Below are 18938 nucleotides of genomic sequence, written 5' to 3'. Positions count from 1 at the left end.
ACGCCTTATTTACTCAAACAATAACAAGCTAAGTTCAAACCGTATGCACAAACCAGTCATTCTCACAAGCACAGTCAAGGGTATCACAGTAGAAGGTGGTCATGGTTTCTACAGAGACCTTTAAAAGCCTCAGCAAAAGAGCAGCGTTAAATACAGTGACAGGAGGAGCACAGAAGTGTCGCGTGTGAAGGTGGAGGAGACAGTGAGAAGCTGTATAACCAGAGATGCATCTTTTTCAGGTGAACCTCCAGAGCACAGCAGTAGAGTCTGAGGAGAGGCAGGAGGATGGAATAGGAGAGTATCATTCAGCCTGGCAACAGCGTTTTCTCCTGCTTAATTCTTCCCTTGATTCTGGAAAACTTGGGTTGGCACTCTCATTCACCCACAAAACAGGGCATCATAATGACAGAGTAAGGACTTCAATGCTCTGCTAATATTATCAAGGTTTTAAGACTAAAGACAACAAATAATACTGTAAGTTGAGGCAGGTTTTATTAGACTGTACAAACAGGGCACTGGGGGAAAAAAAAAAAAAAAACAAAACAGTGGCTTGATGTTGGGACCAGTTCTATGAAATATGTGGAGTAAGAAATTAAAAAGGCACTAATCCTTAATAAAAGACACCCCATATATTCTAACAATATAATTCATTTAATACTGTTAATCTTATAGCACAAAAAATAAAACAAGCTATAATCCCCAAAATAAATTTTAAAAGCTTACACTTTAATATTATTGCCTGAAGATCATGGTCTTTAAATTACATATTGTGTTTTAAAGTTTACACAGTGAAGAGTGTCTCAAATACAAGGCCACCTTTCCCACTGCAATAATTGTATCCTTGTCCCACAACACACTTTCATTTAACACAAGAAAACAGAAAAGGACAACTATACAAGAATGCTTTCACTGGTCCCAAAAGGCAGTCTTTTAGGCAGGTCTCACTTTCAAATGCAGCTACTGAGGAAAATGCTTGAAAACGTGACTTAGAAAACAAAGGCAGCCCACTCGTTCCCAGGATGTGAATACAATATAAAAAATTATTTTACAGGCACATGAACTGGCAAAGAATGCTCTTTTTCCCTTTACAAAAATAATGCTCAAGGCTCTTCAGAGTCCCAACCTAAACAGGACATTCCCTTTTGTTTATTCTTTCCCAATTTGTAAACAATCATGAATTAAATTAGCGCTTATCCAGTGACGGACACTGATTAAAACAGTTTTCATTTAAGCTTTCAGACTGGTCAGAGGCTTCAATGTCTATATACACATGTACACAACAGAAGGAAGTCAAACTAAGCCTTTCATGGTAGTTAACTGTTGTGGCACCAGATAATTAAACCAGCTCCTAGTTCAAAAGTAAGAACAACTTTAATGGTGCATAGATTGAAGCCATCACTTGTAGGCTCTCATGCTTCATATTAAGTACACCTTACACGCCCAAGGAACATTTACACTGATAGGTTATCACTCAAATTGAAAAGGCTTCATAAAGCAACAGACAGCACATATGTAAGCAAGCAACAAGCGATTGAGAATCCAGAGTCCTTCAAAGAGAAACACAAACTGATCAAATGCAGTCTTTATATGAAAATACTTGTCTCGTAGTAAAATAGCAAAGACACGTTATGAAGCACGGTTACAATCAGCTCAGGCTGACCAGTATGCTACATTTAAACCACATTGAACATACCTGAACCACACCGCTGCTACTCAGAGAAACACTGTTCATCTGTGGCCTAAAGTCAGGTTCACAGAAATTTAAGAATTCTTGTCTTTGCATCAGATGCCACTACACACAAATTTTGCATAGTTTTGAAGGTAAAATTTCTGCTTTTCTGCATATCAGAACATAATTAAACCTAAAACAATCCTTGTGTTCAAAGGGTATACCTTAGTCAATGAGGGGATGAGTCAAGACGTTTATTTCAGTGGAAAAAATCCAGGTTAAAGCTGTGTTCAAGATCTCAAATCTCACAGTATTTATTTACCATGCAAAGGAAGAATTCTACAATCAGTCTTCTGAAGAGGTGCCTGTAACTAGGTCAGGTCTGAAATAAGATTTCTCTGCAGCAGACTGAGTTTAGTGCAGTTTCTGTATTCAGAAGATGACTTTCAGTAGTACAATCTATGTAGTAAACTTATGGGTATAGTTGGGACACAGAAAAAGCATGACCTTCTTTAGTTAAGAGAGCTGCATAGCTTTTCTTTGCAAGACAAAATGTCAATGCCTATTGTCAAGAATTACTCTTACAGCACCAAACACTTCAGTCAATGCTACTCTACTTCACAGTTAATTTGGTAGTAAAATGCTCTACAAGAATTCTAGACTGTCAGCCACTCGATCAACACTACAGAAAATAGCTAATAGATGAACGGAGAGACTTCTACTTTTAAAAAAACCCAGCATTGTGAATGTCTTGTTGCAAACGCCATTTTTGCATTTCTTCAGTGCCTTGCAATTAAGGATCTCATGGCACTTTCACATGAGCTAAGAACAACGTGCTTTTATTAGGATCAAGCTACACAAATCAACAAGAAAACATGCTGGAACGTAAGACAACAACTTTTATATAATTTAACATTTAAAAGAACTGGTGAGATTCTGCGGGTGTCTGAAGTTTCTCATTTTGCTACAACTGACAGCCTTCAAAAGCTGAAAAAATGGGGGCTGCCGTTTTCCTGTCAGCTTCTGCAACAGATGTTTTTCTTTAACCAGGCTGTCTGAAAAGGGAGGTTTTGTAGTTGTAGTCTTTGCAGACATGTATTCTGTTAATTCAGTGTTCAATTATTTTTAAAAGAGCATTCCAGTTCACCTACAAAACACACGTAAAGGCGGCGGCACAGGATACCACTGTACCTAAGCTTTCATATCCTGTACGCAGGCTAAGGACTTAACCTGCATGGCATGAATTGTACTTATTTAGCTGCAGCCATATAGTTCCCTACGGTAAGTACAATTACAGCAGTATAGCTTATGTACAGAAAAAGGGAAAGAAGCTATACTGATAACAGACACCTTTGTGGCCTCCTCCAGCCTGAGCATTAATTTATCACATGGGGGAACCCAGGCAGCAGACTCCAATTAACCATTTTCTAGAGGATGCTGGGAGGGGGAGGGATCTGGGGCATATATAAACCAGAGCCAACTTATTTGGAAGGGCAAAAAAAAGATGGCAGCATGCAGAGGACTTGGGATGCAAGCAAGGAAGAAGAGGGAAGAAAAAAAGATGAAAGCAGCTCTGGAAAAGAAGCACAACAACATGGAGACACCCTAGAAAAAAGGTATTGTGTTTGAAAAGGGGCTTTCAACGAGCTGGGGCTGGCATAGCTAGGAAACTTTGGAGAGGTAAGGGGGCCTGTAGAGAAATGGGTATAAGAGGTGTATGCTTAAATAAGAGGGCTTTATCAGTATTTACTAATGTCTTCTGTCCCACTCCTCTCCTACCTCTCCACGCCATGGCAATCTGATCAACTGACTACTAAGTAACAGTCTGGTGACAAGCACTTCTATACTAGTAAAACTACCTTTCAACACTGCAGAAGAACTGTATGTAGACCAGGCCTAAGTGTTTCCCTTTAAAGCTCACTTTCTACAGTTAGTGCTTGCAAAAATCAACAGAAATGCATTAGGTATGTCAAAAACAAGTTACAAGTTATCTACCCCTCCTAAGTTTCCTTATAAATAAATGCCTCAGCTTCAATGCAGCTCAATCAATGGTTATTTGCATTTAACACACACTGTTTCGGGAAGGTCAACAACAAGCTTAAGAGTTAACAGAAAGGAGCAGCTTCTAATACAACTGCTTAGAATACATAAGCTTCAATTATTGTCCTTTAAAGAGACCATAATTTTAAATGTACTACCTTAGGACAGGTTCTCTTAAAACTAAGTCGTCTTCGGTCCTAAAATTGCATTTTTATTGTTGCTTTTTGTTGGACAGTAATGCACAAGTTGCATGTTTGATCTAAGATTAGGGTTCTTCCTACTGAGCAAGCCAGAAAAAGTCCATGGAAGTCTCAACAGAAAAGGTTTTCTTCCCATACTTCTCTGCTATATACTTTTTCAGTCTTCTCCAGCTTAAGGCCCAATAGAGTTTTAAAAATGAAACTAAATTCTGGATGACGCAACTACGGTATGAAGGTCAGGCAGTGACTTCCGTTGTATGTATTCCAAATGTATATTAAAAGAACCGTCAAACTGCATCAAGCCGGAAAATGGGCAATGCTAGCAATGTGCCATTAAGTCATCATCCCACCTCAAACAATGCTAATGATAGCCAGGAAAATGAAGCAGCAGTGTAAATTGGGCAGAGGGAATCATTCGTTCTCATCTGGGTTTTGAGGGTCAAATATTTTGACATGCGTGAATGGGAAGAGCCCTTTTCGACCGTTGACTTCTCCTTCCCACTGACCGTTTATATTCATCCTTGTAACCTTCACAATATCTCCAACCTGCAAAATTAAAAAAAAAAAGTTATCACACATGGGAATCTCATGTCTGATACAAATAGAAATCAAGTGAAGAGGAACAACATATACTAGCCCATTGTAGGGAAAACACACCCACCCTCTTCTTGGCATAAGGCTCAATTGAAAAGAAAAGTTACTTTTACTTAACTAAAATACCAACATCTTGCTGCTAAACATGATAATGTTGTCTGCACTCTTTTTCAGCCTCTTAACTAAATGTGTACTTACGTATTCAGACAAACTGCTGAACTACACCTTTTCCTATAGGAAAGCTTACAACTTCATGCAACAATATATTTAGCTTAGATGTAAGTTAACATCACTAAAGCTACCATCAGTAATGAGATGCAACATCCATTCGAAAGAGCACAGCACTCATACTGGTTTTAGCATCAGCTGGCTTATTTCAGAGGAAATTTAGGTTTTCAAAGAGCAATTCCTATGGCAAAGAAACCATTACTTGAAATTCTACTTCTGATTATCACAGTCTAAGAAGCTTCTGTAGCTTCTAAAATAATGGTACAATTCTGAAGCAGACAAAAGCAATCTCAGACTTTTTTTTTTGAAGTATTAGATGTACAGATTCTAGCTTTATTTGTTGTTTTCACCTCTACTTCCTGCCAAGAATTTAAAACAGGAATGATGACATGTCAGGCCCTTCCTACCATAACCGTGTCTCTTCCTATTTGGCAGTGAAAGATGAGAAAAGCTAAACTATGATCAAGCAAGAAACATCAGCCCAAATGATGGTAAGTTATACTCTTATCATTGTTCAGTGCCTGTATTGAATTTGCATTAGGATAATTTACAAAGCAAAATACCCAATTTGACAAGTATCATTTAAGATTAGCTACATAGTCATTTCTCCTTTAAATGCTTCACAATAGCTGAACATGCGGTTGGTTGCAGCAGCTCTCTAACTTTACACCTCCCTTCCTGTTTACTTAATTTACTCTATGTGGTAACTATAGTAAATATTAGAAAAGTGACATTAGCAGCTAATAACTAATTTCACAAAAAGTAGAACCAGCCTATAACCAATGGCCAACAGTTCCCAAGTTTCTTCCCCAAACTAAGTCCAAGCTCTCTGTAGTTGATTCTCAGTTACCAAGCTAATTCTGTGAAATCCAAAGGTAACCAGCTTTGATCTTCTTATTTAAGGAAAAACTAGATTTTAGTCCTGATACAGTATGTATAACAACTTGTCTACGTTATCTAAGTAGTACTAAAATTTAGAACTGATGCAGCTAGTTTAAGAACCTTGGCCAAGGGCCTCAGATTAAAACTTTTCAGGTAAGACCTGTGTGTTTTCTGTTAAAGAAAAAACCCCCGAGTTTACAAAACAGTGTGCATGTCACTAGATGATATGAAGTCCATTTGAATCAGTTACCATTACTCCAATAGATATTTTTTGAAGATCACTCAGAAGCAAGAATCCTTAAGTGAAGTTTAAGATCCTATAATAAACTCCTTGGCAGTCACTCAGTGTTATCTCTCTTAAAGTAAAATTTCTCAACCTTTGAAACTCTCTTTAAAAATTTAAGCTTTATGTTGCATATTAGAATGAAATGAGACATTTAAGCAAAATGTATTGCTCCACCCCCCTACTTTTTCTCCACTACTTGGGTTGTCTGCCCCCCCAAATTCGAAACTGTCACAGTTGGAACAATTGTAATCTTGTGCTTTTAAGAGAGGAGAAAACCCTCTGAAATCTGGTAAGTTCTTGGGATATAACCGAGACCATATTACTTTCTTAAATGGACAGCTTTACTTATGCTGTTTCTAAACTCAAACATGAAGCCAGCATATACTATGAAGTAGTTATACACTGCCCATGATAGTTAGCACATACATATAGCATTAATTTGACTGTTTTTCATCTCTTCATGGACTACTGCAGCATGCTTTAATTGTGTACTTGCTAAAAAGCACAATTTGTCAGACATTTCACTGAATAGAAAGGCTAGGGAAAGCTTTAAATAGTAACAAGATGATCTAAACAGGAACCTAACAAATGCCTCTTTAGGAAAAGGCTGATAACATCTATAAATACTCAGTGTTACATTGCTAGATTTAAATAACCCTTGAAGACGGATCCAAGTTTTAGACCCAAATTCAAGGTGACGCAGCCAACATTGCAACAGTTAAAACCTAGTAAGAAACTGCATTTGCACCACACCGTAAAACCAATCCATTCTCAAACATGTTAATCTTATTCATGGAAGAAAAAAAAAAACCTGCAGTATAGTGGATCAAAACCATGGACCTGCATTTTCTGAGAGTCTGACAATTTAAGTCTGCTCACATGCTGTAGAGATCAATCTATTATTCATTTTGAAGCTCTAGAAAAACATATCCTTTAATTTGACTCTGAATGATTTCTACAACATGAATAGGTTTGGAAGTCTTGCTTCAGCTGAGTGAAAAAAAATATTTACAATTAAGTCTGCTATTGCATTGCAAAAACTGCCATGTAGTTTAACAATGTAAAATGTTCTTTAGACTGCTGGGTGGGCTAAGTTGCTACAAATCAGTATCTGCCATTAAGGAGTGCTAGCTGACAAAAGCTACTCAAAAAATACTCCCATATGCCAAGAACCACTGGAATATTAAATTGATTTGCAATAACTCTGTATTATTTTTTGAGAGTAGCTTTTTTTTAATGAAAGCTTCTGAATATCCTCTTGTGCTCTATTATTAAAAAAATGCAGTTCCCCTGAGAAGATTAAATGAAACAGCATGTTGAAACAAGATTTTTGGAGAAGGAACCTTGATGTCATGATAGAATAATTCACAGATCTTATGTTCAAGACCTCCATTTTGACAATGTCCAGAAGAATCTGGTCAAGTAGTCCCTCTATGTAACTTCTCCCCAAAGTACTAAAAGCAATATTTGGTAAATGCTTTTTAAAGCATCTGTAATACAGTCAGCTGAGGTGTGGTCTCCCACTAAAATGATCTAACACACTGTTTTTTTTCAGAGAACGTTTTAAGCCAGTCAGAAGGATTGTCTTATGATTAGGCACAGGACAGAGTCAGGAGACCTGGTTCTATTCTCATCTCTGCCACAGACTTCCTGTATGACTCTGGACAGCTCATGGCCCTTATCTATAAATTAGGATAATGCTTCCTTAGTCTCAGCATTTCTCAGATAAGTTAATTCACTTGTAAAGCATGCCAGCATCACTGGATGGAAGTATCAACTGCTGAAATGAGTAATACTTCTGAAATGCAGCCATCTGGTTCCACCCAAATGATAAAAATCAAAACGTATTTTAGATAGCATCCTTTCATTATGTCCCTGTTACGGCATGAATTCAAAGCCCTGGGGAAACACAAGCTGTGGAACGTGCCCATCAGAAAGGTTACTTCATTCACTCTAGACTCTTCCATACCTGTCTTCCATTTGAAGCTGATTCATACACTGCAAAAGGTTTCCTGCATGCCATTTTAGTCACACAGTCAACCAATTCAACGTGTTTTACAGATATTCCAACAATTGTATGTTAATAGTTCTATGGCTGAGAGAGTTCTGTAATACAAGTTTAAGGAGATAAAAATGCATTAAAACTCTAAATCATCATTTTAGCCCACTAGGTCAATAGCTATAGAAAACATATTGCTCTCTGGAATTTATGGGGTGTTGAATCTCAGTCATTATCCTAATTAGTGTCACAACTCACCTTCTTTGGTAACACTAGCATTAGTACCAAAACCGAAACAATTGTTCAGACCAGCTGCCTGTTCTGGAGAGGAATAAACAAGGCTCAACACTAAGAAATTACCTGATATCCCCTTGTACGCAAGAGGTATAAAGCTGAGCTACACAAAAGAGGCAGAGTTCAGTCACACTGCAAGCAGGACAAAGTGACACTGAAGTAGCTGGTGCTTTATGTATTGGAAGATTCAAGAAACCAACAGGCTGAAAGCACAGCTTAATTATCCTTCACTTCTGAAGTGTGCCAGAAGAATAAGAGTTGATGCCCAAACCAGATAATCATGTAATTCAGAGGAAACACCTTCAACCATTCTTGAGATGTGAAAGCAGGTCAAAGGGCAGCAGAGAAATGTTGAAGTCCTAGATGCAATTAATCTAGCCTCATCTAGGAACAGTGCAAAACAACAGAAGTTTGCATTTCGAGTATACCTAGGACAGTTGCCAGAGTTGGGGTTGCAGCACCACAGATAAAGTGCTGCTTTTCATTTAATGATGGTAGCCTGTCTCCATCTGATTAAGCCAGCTGTCAAGATTGTACAGAATTTGGAGAGCCCAAAGCTCCCATAGACCATCATTCTTGAGCCATACTGAATCTCATTGTAGCACAGGATCTTGTCTAGGTTATCCGTGTCACTTTCAGTTTCATCTGAAAACAAACTCTGCAAACAGTTCTGAGGGTGAATGTATTGTGAGGCACTCAGCACTATCATGATAGGAACCATAAATAACTTTGACTGGAAAAGGAAGTTACAAAGATTAAGATTGCACACAAAATCTCCGAAGTAATTGTCAATTGTATTTTCAAAGGTAGCATACTGAAAAGTTGGTGCATGTCAGCACAGGCACGGGAATCCTGCTGCTAATGTCACTTTCAATTCAGCAGTTATCAGAACTAAAGCTCCCCGATCAACACTTCACACTACCCAAGTATAGGCTTAACGTTTTGCTTAAAATATAGACCTTGTAGGTTAGATGCATTTTAATCTTTAACACAGCAATACTAAGTTTCCTTGGCTTAAGAAAAGCACAATGCTTGCTGTCTAGTGAAAGAATTAGCCTAATTTCCTAATTAAAAAAGTTCCACTACTAGCACATTTTGGCCTACTTGTCTCAACTTTCCTTTGAAGAGGAAAAAAGTTAACTGTAACCTAATTGTAACAAGCTCAAGAGAAATATTATAAGTCAGCTATATAATTATGGTGAATGGATATTTATTTCACCAAAACATTTCAATGACAGGTTAACTCTGTACTAGCAAACATACATGTATATGTTTGATATATCATGAACAGATAAACTACTTAATACTATAATGCTGGCACAGGTCTAGAAAGAGCCATCATTAGTATAAAAACTTTGCTATAAAAATATAGTGAAGCTCTTGTTTAAAAAAGAATCTTCAGATTCTGTAACACTGTCATGTTAAGTCTGGAGATGAACTCTAGGACTATTACTGCCTTCAAAATGGTCTATGACATTTATTACAGTGTTTGCAATATATTTAAGAACCATTTTTTAAACATGCAGTAGACATAAGTCTAGTGGCTACTGCTGCTCTCTCATTTTCTGGTTCTTTACGCTATTTCATTCCATTTTATAAGTGAATTTGGAATTTGTAGTTCATGTCCTGAATCAACCTTCAAACAGTTCACTAATTTTTAAGGGAATTATCCACCATTAGTTTATCTACTGACTATGCTGGCCATAATGAACTTTGTTGCGTAGAAGTTAGCAATCAATCAACTACTTTGGATCCAAACAACAAGTACCCAACTAATGAGAGATAAGCTCCTTTAAGGTAAAACATATCAGGTCTTAGTCTACTGGGCACTGCATACACTTCACATGCTGGTTAGAACATGCCAGTTTAAAATAAGGCTTCATTGGCATATTATTGTTAACAGACTGGCTATAGAACTACAGGTTACTAAATGCTGAGAAATGTTAAGGTAGACTTCACTGTTCTGTATCATATTAACAGTGACAAAGAATCTCTGCTCGTACAAAATTCATCACCTCCTTAAAGTGCTACCCTGTATAACCTTTGAACACAGGATTGCCCTCCTAGTTTTGCCAAAGAAAAGCAGGACTGAAGAACAGCAGTATGTAACCCTGTAATGTAGAGTTCTAGTCCCAATAAATACAGAACACTGTCTCTCTGTCCTTCAAATTCCTTCCCCTTGAGCACCAGAAAGGAAGGAAATTGCTTCTTGGCTAAAAGCACACAAGTGAAGAAACAGATCTAGGTGGTTGGGTTTTGAGTTGGGTTTTGGTTTTTGTTTGGTTTTTGGGGTTTTTTTTGTGTGGTTTGGTTGTTTGCGTTTTTTTTTTAATGCAGTATCCATGAAAATACTACACACATTAGTAGTAAACTTAGTTACAGTGAGAAACTGCAGACTTCAATCATTTCATTAAAAACATTAAATCTGAACTGCCAAGGTAACTAACGCAATTGACAACAGTATATGTAAATCTTAGAAATACATTTATTAGTCATAAGCTTTACTAATTGTTCAGTGGTGCAGGGAGACACCTGAAGTTATATGTATACCAACTGTATGCTTTGAGATAGTAGCTATACTTAAAACTTTTATTTTAGCCTATAAACAGATTACTATTTAATTTTTTTACTTTAGAGAATAAAAGTAGAGCATTTAATGCAGTAGGACCAAGTCAATATTGAGACATTAGTCACTTCAATAATACCAATATGAATGCTAAATAATTTTAGCCCAGCAAGGTCCCAATTGTAATAAATGTCATATTAACTAGTATCCTTACAGGAACAACATTGTAGTTGCCCTTAAACTGTCACACTTTAAATACTATTTAAAAGTTAAATACCCTGTCATTATCCAACCAAACGGATCTTGTTTCAGATTTTCAGTAGAATATTCACTTGTTTTACAAGTTACATTTTTCATGTGAGAAATTAAAAAAAAATAATTATACCTTCCTTACAAAACAAAATTCTCTGTAACAGGCTATGAATCTCTATCTTTTCTTAAAGAAAACTTCTGACAGCTTATGTAAACAATAGTGTGAAACAGAAAAACTGGACTTGCAAGCAGAGAGCTTGTCCCATTTTCAAGCTGAACCCAGGAGAGTGACATCCCTCCACTTAAAAGGAAGTCAAGCAGATTACTACGCAATAGCTTTACTTACTCCAAATGGTATTCTCTTCCTTTTAAGTACTGTCTGTGTGCTGACCACACAAAGCTAGGGCCAAACAGATATTTTGCTCTCATATTGTTTTATCAGTTTAAATGAGATTACACAATCAGGCACTGTATAATTATACTAACAAGGTGTTCTACCTGTACAAGCTGAACTGTGATTTAGAGTACACCTATACTAAGGTGGAGTCCTGTCAAATACTATTATTCTGAAAGAACACCATTAACTTTCTTCCCCAAAACATTCCCATAAGCTGTTCTTTCCCTACCACTAGCTACTTCCAGTGCTCTTACAAATAGAAGCTTCAAATGGTCCAGATTTAGTGACATGTAGAGCCCTGACAAGGCTGGGATTAAATACATCATCAGGGCCCAGCAGACGTTAGGCAATCTGAAGGAAGATCATGAAAAGAAGTTGGATATTTTTTCTGTAAGAGTAGTACATGTGACAAAAAACAACCCGCTATAATGAGGTTGCTCAAGTTCCCTATGCATGGATAGATATGGAGAAGCTGTAATCACCGATTTTAATGAAAACGTAGATCAGTTCCCAGAATTCTACTTAAGAAGCCTCTTGAGAAGCCACAGTGTGGTTAAGGTGCACTTGCAAAGAAAACGGACTACCTAGGAAGACAAAATATGCCAGTGGTGGAAGACACAAAGACATAAGGCAAGAAGTGATTAGAATTCAGTGGAAGAGAAGAATCTTTCAAAGAAAACTTAAGCAATTTGAAGGTTCAAAACAATTCAAACCTACATGTTGGTCAGAGAATTAATCCCACTGGTATACTAGAGTAGCTAAAATGATGGGATTAACTAGGTCACTAAAGAGCAAGTCAGAAAAATCTATTTGTGAGGGCCGTCCTTCCAAGCAGTTTTGCTATCCTGCAGCAAAGCAAGTTCCCTGAAGTAATTCCATGACACACTGATAACATAACAAAAATCAATCTCTTGCCTTGCTTTGTTTTCAGAAGCATGAGTAGTTTTGGCAGGAATTTTCTGTACAGTGCAGTTGGCAGTGAATTTACACTTTCCTCTATGATAATTTTCACACACTGTTCACAAATAACAAGCCTCTAGCTTTCATAGGACTCAAGGAAAATCCAGTGATACGTATTTAACTTTTAACCCTGTAAGAGTAATCACTTGTAGAGGTTTTACAAATACAGAAGGAAAAACACTTAGGGCAACTATTATGAATAACTGGAACTCACAAATATAACATTCCAAATTTCAGTCAAAAGTATCAGCTATAGGTAACAGCTTTAACTTGCAAAGTAATTGAGCAAAAGCAATGGGAAAGTTCAAAAGTACTTTTAAAACCACTATTATTTTACTTGCTATAGAACGCTGTTGCTTCCTTTGCTTGTTTCCTTGCATTTGCTCCTTGAAGTATTGTTGCACGCTTGGATTTCATCTTTGAGACTAGCACTTTTTCCAGGTGAGACATTTCTGAACTATGGGTTAACTAGCCTTCAGTATAATCTTAAGTGTAAAAGTAACACTCTCAGTGTTCTGGATGTAGCTTTAAAAACTTCTTCCAATCCATCATTTATGCCAGTTAAACTAGAATTGTATCATGAATTCTTTACCATTTCAAGAATAAAGCTCTAAAGTCTTAAAGACATCCCTAATAAAAATAAAATAATGATTTGGCAAGCACAGGAACTTATTAAAGGTTCAACACAAGTTTAGATCTAAGCCCCTTGCCCCAAGTTAGGTCTTAAGGTTTCTCAAATTCCACTTTTGAAAACCAAAGTAAAAGGGACTAGAGTACGTCTGCACCAGATACTCAAGTGCATCTCATACTACAGTTGAGGATCAGAAAGACTATGTTTATCAGCAATCCTTACCTTTCTCTGAAGGATGCTACTGCCAGTTCTCAAGCTGGAATACTGCAATGATTAATGAAACATCTCTTTCCTTCCCCAAGATTAGGTGGAGAAGCAAAGTCATCCTCTCACTAGCACTTGCTTCCACAGCAGGATATACACACTCCACTACCCTTGTAACATATTTGCACTGTTGAACAGGCAAGAAGAGAGGGTAAATACAGGTCCTGAAGTAACTTGGTCACTTTTCTCAAAGGAAGTGGTATAGATGAAGCAATTTTGGTAGATCTTTCTTCAGAATGTAACCTAACTTCTTCTCAGTCCGTTGACATAGATAAGCAAACTCCATATGAAGTCATCCACACCAACTTTGCGACTAACAATTTTAGTTTCTTATTTTACAAAAGAATTGAAAACCATAAGACTTGAGAGGAAAAACTTACCTCTAATGCCAGCGCAGTCTTGTCATAAGCACAGGGTACTCTCTTTTGGATAGCTTTGGCATAGACTGGTCCATTCTGTGTTGATGGAAGAGGATTGATCACTGCTCCAGGTGTACTGGATACTGAGGGAAGGGGACTTGCGGTTTGAGGCTGAGCATAAGCATGGGCAGGTTCTGGAATACCATAACTGTTGGAATTCCTGTTTCCATGCTTCCCATGAGAAGATCTGACTAGCTTTTCTACATAAGGAACAGGAATCATCCCAATCCGACCATCCTTGTTTCTGGCGCTCCACCACTGTTCTTCTGGCTTCTCTACAATTACCAGTATCTCGCCCTTTTTAAATGGAAGATCCTCAGCATCATTGCCAGGAAAGTCATAGAGAGTCCGAACATACTCCACATTTTCTTCTGCAGTGGACATAGCAGGGGCAGATCCAGATCCCATTGGTGGACTTGGATACCTAAGTTTCAAAAAAGATTTGGTATAAGCGATAGCTATTGTTTTGTATTTCCAGTTTCAAAGCTAAGTACCAGTTTTACAGTAGGAACACCAATTAGAGAAGAATTACTTACTCAGCTTTGTAACAAAAGTATTGGCTTGGTAGCACTGTGAGGCATTTCATGAGTAACTCATGCTCTCAAGTAATTACTTAAATACCCAAATTAGCTTCCCCAGAAACCAAATAAAAATCTATCACGGATGCAGAAAATTGGGAGAAATAATGCAAAATCTTCATCCACCCATTTTGGATTGTTGAGAATCTTAGGGTAGAATAAAATTAATTCTATAGCTTAAGTTATGAGAGTTATGATACATAAAAACAAACTAAAATTATTTGGGTGACTTGGAGTAGAGGGACTCTTAGAGAGTTAAATAATCCTCTTCACTTCATCACATCTACATTTTTAGCTTCAGCATCTGCTTCTAAAGAATTCAGTAACTCTAAATGCTAGATTTGAGGGAGCATAGTGGAAAAAGGGAACAAAAGTAAGAGGAGGGTACGATAAACACTTACAGTTTTCTAACTCAAAGCTACAAGTCCAGTGTTGTCTTTCTGAGTGGTAGTACTAACTGAATCCTACTACTTACATGCAGAATTTTGGGGACAGCCAGTCACATTTATACTGAAAACTCCTTTCTTTAAGAAAAGAGATAGTGTTGTCTCCTAAAACTCAGGATCTGCCTATTCCCCTCTTTTCTGGGAAGTAATACGGAATTGAGCTCCCTAATCTTATTTTTACAACTTCAACTCTCAAAGGGTTGTTATAATATAACAGAAAAATTGTTAGTTTCAAAGTACTTATCTTTGCATATTTAAATACCTAATAACCTAAAAGTGACATCTTCATAAAAGACAATATGAAATACTTGCATCCACTGGTAAGAATAGAGTAAGAAATGAAAAAGCTAACCATCTAGAAATATTCCTTTGCCTTATTAACCATATTACCTTTAATTTATTCACGTAATTGTTTATTACTATACCCATCATCTGTCCAAGACAGTCACTTCATTGTCTGTCATAATATGAGATTGTTCATCAAATGAGACTATTTTCACTGCAGTCTATTTTCATCATAAATTTTATACATTTTATTCAAAGCAGATGTCAGAAATCTTAACGTATATAGGCCACAGCAGATACTTATTATCTAAGCTATGATAGGAAGAATGCATGTCATTAGCCTACTTCAACTCTCTTTTGCTACTTGCAAAATAAGATGGAATTCAAATCCCTATGATTTTTGCAAGATATGCCAGAAACCCTAAACAGAAAGATATATGCTCCTTTAAGACACCCTGCTGCAGCCAAAGCCGGGGGAGAAAGGGAACCCTTTAGAGAGCAGTCACTCTGCATAAACAAAACCTCAGGAACATCTGCAATGATGGTCAGAGCTCACTGTTGACACAAAACAAATAGAAAGCTTAAAACATTCAGTTTTCAACTGTTCTACAAGTTTTAAATGTCATCTTCAAGAGCTAAATGTGTTGTACTGCTATATACAACAAACTACTTAATCCTACCACAAAAACCACCACTTCATACTGTATTTTATGAAATTAAAAGAATCAACAGACTTCAAAAGCACAAGCACCCAAGTGTGATGTTCCCCTGAAAATGCCAGCGAAATAAGAATTAGCAATAACAGTTCTGAAGCACATACCTGTCCACCCCTATTCTAAATGTAGTCCATTAACTACAAATAAATAAATAAAATCCGGAAATGCTACCTCTCATCCTCCCTCTTGCAGCAGGAAGTCTCCTTCAAACAGAATTTCAAACCAGCAACCATGTCATTGATTTTTCTAAAAGAGTTTAGAACAAAAATCATGCTAAGGAAAACCACCTAGTCAATCCCATTTAGGCTAGGTCTCATCTGTCTCTGTATGCTGAGAGAACAATATGCAATCAAAACCTTGAAAATAAAGTGGTACTAAAATGTTCATAAAACATTTCACACAAGACTCCTAATAAATACCAAGTGAACAAGTGGAATCAACTAAGTTTTCAAGTATTTTGAGAAAGCCAAGTCAGTCATTGCCATAAATGATTAAGAACAAGTTTTTACATCCAGAAAGGCACAACAGTATCCAGGTTAAGTAGAACAGAGATAAGCATAAAGATTGCTTCAGTGTAGGCTTTTTTTCCTCCCAACTGCTCACAAGTTTAAGCATGCACCTAACACTGGGCAGCTCCATTTAAGCGGTCCTGCAATGGTAAAAGTGATTTTTTTTTTCACCTACCCATCTCTCTAGCCACAGCACAATCACGATCCCTGAAGACTTCTCAGCAACTTTAAGAGTTCTTGAAGCTAGTGCTTTCTGTCACATCCCTCCCATCACCTGACAGCTTTACAGAAAGACTTTATTTTGACCACTTGAGTTTTTCAACTTGACAAGCTATTGTCAACCTTTGACAAGTTACTCATTGTCATTAAGAACTGGCCTATGCCAAGGTTAAATCGTGGCTATAAACCTCAAAGTTATTCTTCCCCCCTAAGAATGTGCTAATCTGCAAAACATAGTAAGATTTTAAACAGCAGAATTTAAAGTGAACCAATTTGAATTTCTTTTTTTAATGTGTCACTACTTTTCTAGCTTTTCTTTCAATTCATTCTATCCAAGAAGCCCAAAAGCTTTGAAATAAGATACTGGGAAAGGCTTTATTAATTAAAACTAAGGAATATGTTCTAGAGTTCTTGCTAAGTAGTTTACTGATGCAAATTGCAGGTATGTCCCATGTTGGGAACAGGACAAAGAATGAGCTCATAGCCAAGTCACATTTTCCCATCCTCCTAGAATAGCATTTCTCAGTGTGGTGCATGTAGTATGCAGATATAGATGAACAGTGCCATAACCAAACTGTGAGAAATAAATGTTTTACATTTTTTTGGGGGTGGAAATGCCACTCTAGAAGTTTGGGAAATGCTGTCCTAGAATGTATTAAAGCTGACTTAACAGGGCGAAGCAGTCTAATCGCATAAAGGCCTGTTCTATTGTAATCAGTGTGGATGCAGGGGCAGACAGAAACTTAAGCTCAGAGGCTGTACTTCAGTCACTGAGGAGAAGACTTGTGAACCAGCTTCTCAACCATCCTAGGAACAGAAGGACAATACCAGAAGAAAAGGTTGACACAAAGCACGACCACACCCTCTTGCAAGGCAGTTATAGCCCGTGGTAGAGATGTACATGGTACCTTTACATATGCCTACGTGCACTGTAAGGACAGGCCCCGTGCATTATGTGGATGATTTGACTGAAAGAGCAACCTGTAATGGTCACTGAGATCCAGAGTGCTAAGAAGCACCACTGTTAGAAACAGCTTCAAACGAGGGCCATAAACAAATGTTTCCTTAGTATGTATACACAGCATGGCCATACATTCAACGTTGAGATCCTGGAGCTACGAGGTTGGGCTAAGACACCCCCCACCCCTCCACCCCCCCCGCCTTGCGCCACCTCGGGCAAAGATGGCAGTGGGTGGGGCGCAGGGAGGGCGGCACTCACCTGGGCGCAGGCTCGATGAGGGTGGTGGTGTCCAGGTAGTGGATCTTGTAGAACTCCAGCAGGGCGGGCAGGTGCTCAAACTCCTGGTCGCCGATCTTAAAGCGGCGGTTGGGCAAGGAGTTAATGATGTAGTGGGAAACCCGGGAGTTCTCGGACACCGAGAGCACGTAGTCCCCCGGGCAGGTGGACGAGTCCCGCACCAGGAACATGCCATGCCGCTGCCCTTGCAACCGCGTCTGCGCCTCCGCCCGAGACACCGGGCCCACGTACCAGCTGGAGCGGTCCGACGAATCGAAACGAGCGGCGGAGGACATGGCTCCGGGCGGGGAAGGGGAAGGGAGGGGGGGGAAGGAAGGTGAAGAGCCCGAAGGCCCGGGAGGAGGAAGAGACCCGGAGAAGGGAAGGCCTGGGCAAGGAGGCCTGGGAGGAGGAGCAGGCTGGGAGCTTGAAGGAAGCGACTAGTGCCCAGCCTAGAAGACAGGAAGCCCAGGGAAAGGGGGATAAGGGAGAAGGAAGCTCCGCGCCTCTGGAGGCGAAGGACCGAGGAACGGCTGGGGTGGGGCTGGCCAGACGCGGCGGTCAGGGCCCCCGACTCTCCCTCAGCGGCGGGGTGTGCAGGGCATCCTTCCCGCCTCTCTCTCAGGCCTGCAGCGGGCCCGGGTGGGCGGGTGGCGAAGAGCAGCGGCGGCTGACAAGGATAGGCGGCCCGGGAGGGTGGCGAGGGTAGCCTGCTACGGTGCCTCAGCGCCGGAGCCAGCCGGGGCGGGGGAGGCAGAAGCGCCGGGCTCCCGCTTTCTCCTATCGGTCCCCTCCCCTCTCAGAGCCGAGCACCAAAATGGCGGCGGCGCCGGGCGGTAGCAGTTCTCCGGAGACACCGCCCCGCGCAGGCGTGCTGCGCGCCGCGGCTCGCGCCGGCGGGGGGAGCAATGACGCGGGGCTGCCGCGGGGGAGGGGCGGCTGCGGGGAGCCCGGGGCCGTGCCCGCCTCAGGACCGGGCGGCCGCACTGAGGGCGGCGGCGGGTGTGGGGCGGGCTCCGCGGGTCGGTGCCCCATCCTCGCGTCCAGAGGGGAGGGAGCGCCCTCCCTTTCCCCAGTCCCTCCGGGCTAGAGTCATTCAAAGCTGCCCCAGCGCAGCCGGCGTGCAGGGGCACCCCCGGTTGGGGGGTGAACGGCCGCGGTGGTGTGTTGAGTTAGGCGGGGTGTGAGCCTCCTGCGCCTTCTGCAGCCCCTCAGACAGCAGGGCCGTCCTCCCCACGCACCGCTTCCCTGGCGTGCTGCAGGCCCA

General features: G+C 39.8%; 1 protein-coding gene across 1 annotated transcript; it reads right to left on the bottom strand.

Annotated features, from left to right (window-relative positions):
* Positions 1 to 473: 473 nt before the first annotated feature.
* Positions 474 to 18512, bottom strand: CRKL (CRK like proto-oncogene, adaptor protein). The gene is made up of 3 exons (XM_075516690.1): positions 17654 to 18512; positions 13643 to 14105; positions 474 to 4455 (listed from the first exon to the last, which is right to left on the bottom strand). Exons 1-3 carry the CDS (start codon positions 17965 to 17967, stop codon positions 4321 to 4323), a joined length of 912 nt encoding a protein of 303 aa, XP_075372805.1. The 5' UTR covers positions 17968 to 18512; the 3' UTR covers positions 474 to 4320.
* Positions 18513 to 18938: the final 426 nt, after the last annotated feature.

This window comes from Mycteria americana, chromosome 13, assembly GCF_035582795.1.
Source record: "Mycteria americana isolate JAX WOST 10 ecotype Jacksonville Zoo and Gardens chromosome 13, USCA_MyAme_1.0, whole genome shotgun sequence".
Classification (NCBI taxonomy): Eukaryota; Metazoa; Chordata; class Aves; order Ciconiiformes; family Ciconiidae; genus Mycteria; species Mycteria americana.
The sequence above is the reverse complement of the archived record's forward strand: the minus strand, read 5'-3'. Positions and strand labels throughout refer to the sequence as shown.